General features: G+C 46.7%; 1 protein-coding gene across 2 annotated transcripts in view; it reads right to left on the bottom strand.

Moving 5' to 3' along the window:
- Window positions 1–476: 476 nt before the first annotated feature.
- The window catches only part of Cfap91 (cilia and flagella associated protein 91), a 51,025-nt gene continuing 45,755 nt past the window's right edge, over window positions 477–5,746 (bottom strand). The window contains exon 17 of one of the 2 annotated variants that reach the window (XM_050148974.1): window positions 477–3,953. In XM_050148974.1, coding sequence (XP_050004931.1) covers window positions 3,751–3,953 — 203 coding nt within the window. In that variant the 3' untranslated portion in view covers window positions 477–3,750. The other variant, XM_050148975.1, reaches the window with a different exon arrangement.

Here is a 5,746-nt window from a genome sequence, read left to right on the forward strand (position 1 = left end):
CGCCAACGCTAACCTGCCAAGCTCTAGGAGCCAGGCTTAATCATTCCTGGTTCTCACAGTCTTCAGCAGTGCCATTTTCTACAGGGACTCCAATCCTGTTACAGAGGGGCTTGGCTGCTGTCTAACGCCTGAGAGCACCTGCGGAAATATAGCTTCTCTTTTGATAATTCCTCTGCAACACAAACGTAGGCCAGGTAGAAGGGCCTCCTGGCTCCACGTCCAGCAACTGTCTTGGCATTGAATTTAACCCAGCAAGGAGGAAAGGAAAATACAAGGTTGCACCCTGCTCCATATCTCATCGCTGACCTCAGCCCTGCTCCCATAAACCTTCCAGACAGAGACAGGAGGCACTTGACTCCCAGAAAGAGAAAGAAAGCAAAATCGTACCTGCTTGGGGGCCACTGTTTTCGTTGGATTTCTCCCTTGGGGTCCACTTTGAAGAATCAGGAATGAGGGCTCTGCTTGGAGCTTGGCACACCTGCAGTGGCTGCCTGGTCGCACGCAGAGGTCTCGCCTTAAGCCTGTAGTGTTTCGTATGGGCCAAGGTCGAGCTCCCACGGAGAGGGTGAGCCTCTTGCTAGAAAAATGACCAGTGTCTCCACTCCTCCTGCTTGGCTAATCTTCGGCCATGGCGTCCCTGGCCATAGGAGCTACAGTTTTTCTTGCCCACATTTCACCTCAAGAGGCCCCAGATGGCACTCCTAAGTCCCAAGTCCAGCACCTGAACTAGTCATGACCAGATTACCGTATTTACTCTTGTTATACACCCTCCTTTTTTTTTCATAGTTTCCACCACTGTAAAACATATAAAGGAAAGGGTGTTTTAAGTGTCTGCCCTAATTCTGGGCCTGGGCCTGCCTCTCTGAGGGTGTTTGTCGCTGGAGATAAGATGTCTTGGAGTCTACAGTTCCTAACGTGCTATTTTTCTAAGTCACTTTCTGGGACAGCAAGTTGTAATACTGGCACATTAATGTGAGAAGTGGGGAGGAGCAGGAAAACAAAGGAGAGGGCTACAAGACAGGTAGGAGTTTGCAGTTCCAACCTCAGGGCAGAGCACTATCTAGGAGCAGGGAACTGGACCGTTGAGAAAGTTCTGAGAGCTTCTTCTTTCCTCAGACTCTCCTAGAAGACTGGCTAGGAACTTGCCCAGCAGGACAGGTTTTTTTTTTTTTTCTTGTGTGAGTCTTTTTTTTTTTTTTTTTTTCCAAGACAGGGTTTCTCTGTGAAACAACCCTAGCTGTCCTGGAACTAGCTCTTGTAGCCAGGCTGGCCTTGAACTCATAGAGATTCGCCAGCCTCTGCCTCACGAGTGCTGGGATTAAAGGCGTGCGCCACCACCGCTGGGTCAGCAGGAAGGCTTTGAGTGATGTTTTCTCCCCCCAGACCTTCCAGGATTGGGAAGCTGTTGCTTATAAACTCCACCACCCTCAAGGTTGCCTTAGCCTTCAACAGGGCGCTAGAACACATGAAATAGAGATTGAAGTCCCCAGAAGAAACAGCCTATCTAGTGAGCTCTGGGGTAGCAGGAGAGTGTCACAGCCTAAGAGGCTGGGAAACCTGAAAAGAGATGCTGACTTCGAGATCAGAGGTAGGTCTTCCGACTGGCATTTTTGTAGCCGAGGAGAGTGGGCAGGATTCCAACTGAGGCGGGGCAGCAGGCCAAAAGTCCTTGAGCCACAGGTAAATTATTACAGCTTTTATCATCTCTCCAAGCTCTTCTGGCACACAAAGGTCTAGGTTTACATCTCATATAAAAATGGGAAGTTATGAGATGGGCAGTGGAGGCGCATGCCTTTAATTGAGGCAGAAGCAGGCAGATCTTAAATGTTATAAATAAAAACCAGAGTCAGACACACCGAGAGTGTAAATACAGGTGAAGTCGAAGAAAGACAGAGTTTATCAACCTGCCCAATGGTCTTTCTCAAAATCTCTTAACATCCTTCTTGGGTGTGTGTGGCCCAAGCTGACCTTTAGAGCACAGAGGTCCCCATGGGGTAGACTCAGAGGGACCCTCTCCTTTTTTTTTCTTTGGAGGACACGTACCCCTAGTTTGCTTTCTGTTGCTGTGATAAACACGGTGCTCAAAAAAAAACTCAGGGGAGGACAGGAAAGGGTTTATCTAACTTTCTCATCCAGGACACCATCCGTCACTGAGGGAACTCCAGCCAGAATGCCAGCAAAGTAGGCACTTGAAGCAGAACCCATGCCTTTGTAACGGTATACAGCCTGGTTTCTGTTCATACCACATATGTTTTTGCCTACCCACCTCCCTTTTTAAAGTTACCTTAGAGTGGGTGGGGTAGAACACAGGTGATCTAATAGGAGGTTAGACTGATCACTTTGAAATATTTTCAATCATACTCTTGACTCTCACAGAAATCCGGTGCAGAGCTGTTGATGGAGAATAGTTTCCTATTGTTGTTGATTGCTGTGCAGTAGAGGACAAAGCCGGCTCCCAGGTGACCATTTTCTAAGGACTTGCAGTGTACTTGGGCCTTGGTCACTACTCTATGAGGAACCTTCTCTCTGCATCCTGCCTTCTCTTCCTTGAAGAACATGGTCTATGCAAAGTATATCTGGACAAAGGTGACATGCAGACACCAGGGGTGATGTGCTCGGTTTCCGATTCTCCTCTGCTTCTCTTTTTTTTTTTAATTTTATTTAACTTTATTTTATGTGCATTGTTGTGAAGGTGTCAGGTCCCCTGGAACTAGATCTTCAGACAGTTATGAGCTGCCATGTGGGTGCTGGGAATTGAACCCGGGTCCTCTGGAAGAGCAGTCAGTGCTCTTAACCACTGAGCCATCTCTCCAGGCCCCTACTTCCAATATCTTTTATGGTTTTGTCTTACCTTTCTTACTGACAAATATTGTATGTACCAACCACGGATCATGCAGGACTCTCCTGTTCTGCTCTCCTGGTAGATCATGTGCTATGTGTCAGCTGGGTTACCAAGCAACTCACTACTTACGGTAAAAATGGCCCTGACTGCTAAAACACATCTCTACCGGGATGACTTGCAGATACACTGTTTGTGCCCACCAGGGACCCACAGTTGTGAGTCTCCCTCAGCATGCAAACTTTTCTAGGTGGGACGATCCATTTGAGGGCCCCTGGAAGCTAAGTCAACAAAATTATTACAAGAGATTCTAGCCTCTGGGATGTGGTGTTTGTATTCTAGGCAGGTCCTATGCCTACCTGGTGTGTTCCTGTCTTCTATGCCAACTGAGCAGCCCCATGCCAAATATGAACCTCCTCAGTTTTGTGCATATGAACATTTAGTTGAGGCTAACACCAGACCCCCGGGGCGCACTTTGCAGATGTTTGGGTTGAACTCGGCAGCTTCTGCATCCTGTTCCGTCTCTGCTTACAGGGAGCACAAGGCACCATGGTGCACCTGGTCCACCTCTGTGACAGCAAGTTTTGCAAACAGTGTTCACACGTTCCATGATGCTTTATTCGTGGAAGTGTACACTCATAGGATAAAAGGCCCCTCCCCGAAAACCTACAGCCTTACTTTTTAGATAGCAAGAATCCAACTGCTATAGAACCAATGCTAACTTTCTAATAAACACAACAATACGTAGCCTAGCCCAGATGAGAGGAGTCAGTTTCAGTGGAAGTGCTCCATTCTTTTTGTAAACAAGGGCCAGTCCATTCACGGCACACTTGGTTGAGCAGTGGCCCAAACTGAACGGAGCTGCTTCTCCTACTCCGGAGCTCTCTTCCGGATGGAAACGTCAGGCTCGCCTAGTTGCTTCCCTCGCTTGGAGTATGTTCTTCGATTGGTGGGTCAGATGCTGAGCTCTCATTGGCCTCTTGAGTCTCTTGCGTCTCTTGCGCAAGGGCCGCTCTCCACAGTTCCTCAGTGGCGTTCTTCTGGATCACAGCTTCCGTGTAGCTTTGAACGATCTGATGGGCCGCGAGAATGTGCTTCCTCTGCGCAAGCCTCACTGAACCAAAGCAACAGGGGAACCTTTTACTTTTCTGCTCGAAATCATCCCTCAGCGTTTTTAAGATAGGGGTAAAATATATATATTCAAAATGCATATTTTCTGTTTTGGATTTACTGTGCTCAATAAAAACAACGCATTGCGTGTTTTAGAAGGACATTTTCTGAAAATAAACCAGACCTGCTGTATTTTGAATTTGAAGTATTTTTCCATGGAAAGCTTGGCCACCAGCTGGGGCACTATTGAGGAATAATTGGGTTATCAGTGTACTAATTTCACGAGCTATCTCAAGTGCCAAATCTAACCTTATAGAAGTTCATTGAATTGTATAGACTTGGAATCTGATTAATTTTGGTGTGTGATGTTTTTAATCATAAAAGTATTTTTTAATAATAAAATTTATATAACGAAGAATCTATTGAGTCGTAGTTGCATGGACTAATGGAGGTGGGGCCGAGTAGAGGAAGTAGGTCATTGGGGCGTTGCCTTTGAAGGGTGCATCTCGGCTCTGGACCATTCCTGGGACCAGGGCATGGACATCTTTCCTCAGCTACACTTTTCTGTCCTTCTGCCACACTAAGGCCCAGAAACAACAGCTCCATGGATCTGTTGGATGGGACCATCTGGGACTATGAGCTCAGATGGTGGTCCTAGGAGCAAACGCTCTGAACCAAGCTTTCGCCCGGGCAACAGCAAATGCCAAAGCCCCTGGGAAGGATGAGTGTTCGCGTTGATAACGGCGGTGACATTCGCAACCTGCACTTGTCCCTAACTCGTGCTAGAGACTGCTTCAGACAGTTGGCGTGTGAGCATTCATTCAATTCCACCACAACCTTAAAAGAGAATGTTATTAGCAGTCTCCTTTTTAGAAGGCTGTAGCCACAAGGGAGTTCATCAGACGATCTATCCCAAACCATACAGCTAGCTGGTTAAGGATCGTAAGAGGTACTGAGGATGGGGCATGGCGGCACATGACTGTAAACTTAGCACTAAAGATTGCTAATTCAGGTCAGCCTGGGCTATAGAATGTATGAGACCCTGTCCCCCAAAGGAAATTAAAAGAACTGTATATTCTTTGCTGTTTGGGTATCAATTACTTTACACAGGGTATTGTATAGACCAGATCACCCACTTGGCGGTAAAACGCGGGGGTTTTGGGGACACAGTCGTCATGACTCAGCCCCACTAGCTAGTAATTTGTTTCCAATTACTAATTTCCTTGACAGAAAAATGATAATACACCTATAGCTGTTATAAGAGATTCAGATACTGTGGAGTTTCTAATGCTCAATGAACTGCCTTGACCTTGGTGTGCACAGTAAGATAACTGGGCTGGGGAGAGGGTTCACCGGGTGAGAGTGCTTGCTGCTCTTCCAGAGGACCAGTCTGGTGCCTAGCACCCATTTCAGGCAGCTCACAACCACCTGCATCCTCCAGAGGATCTGATACGTTCTTCTTGTTTCTGTATACACACACAGACACACACACACACACACAGACACAGAGGCAGAGACAGACAAAGGATAAAATAAATCATAAATCTTTTTTAAAAAAAAATAAGATAACTCCAAATGGCCTATAGATAACTTAGTCTTGGGTAAAGAGTGCATATAAGCCGGGTGGTTGTGGGGCACATGCCTTCAATCCCAGCATTTGGGAGGCAGAGGCAGGTGTATCTCTGTGAGTTTGAGGCCAGCCTCCTGGTCTACAAGAGCTAGTTCCAGGACAGGCTCCAAAGCTACAGAGAAACCCTATCTCAAAAAGCAAAAAAAAAAAAAAAAAAAAAAAAAAAA

The sequence above is a fragment of the Alexandromys fortis genome, unplaced genomic scaffold (genome assembly GCF_014885135.2).
Source record: "Alexandromys fortis isolate MF-2015 unplaced genomic scaffold, M_Fortis_MF-2015_v1.1 scaffold_4, whole genome shotgun sequence".
NCBI classification, from domain to species: domain Eukaryota; kingdom Metazoa; phylum Chordata; class Mammalia; order Rodentia; family Cricetidae; genus Alexandromys; species Alexandromys fortis.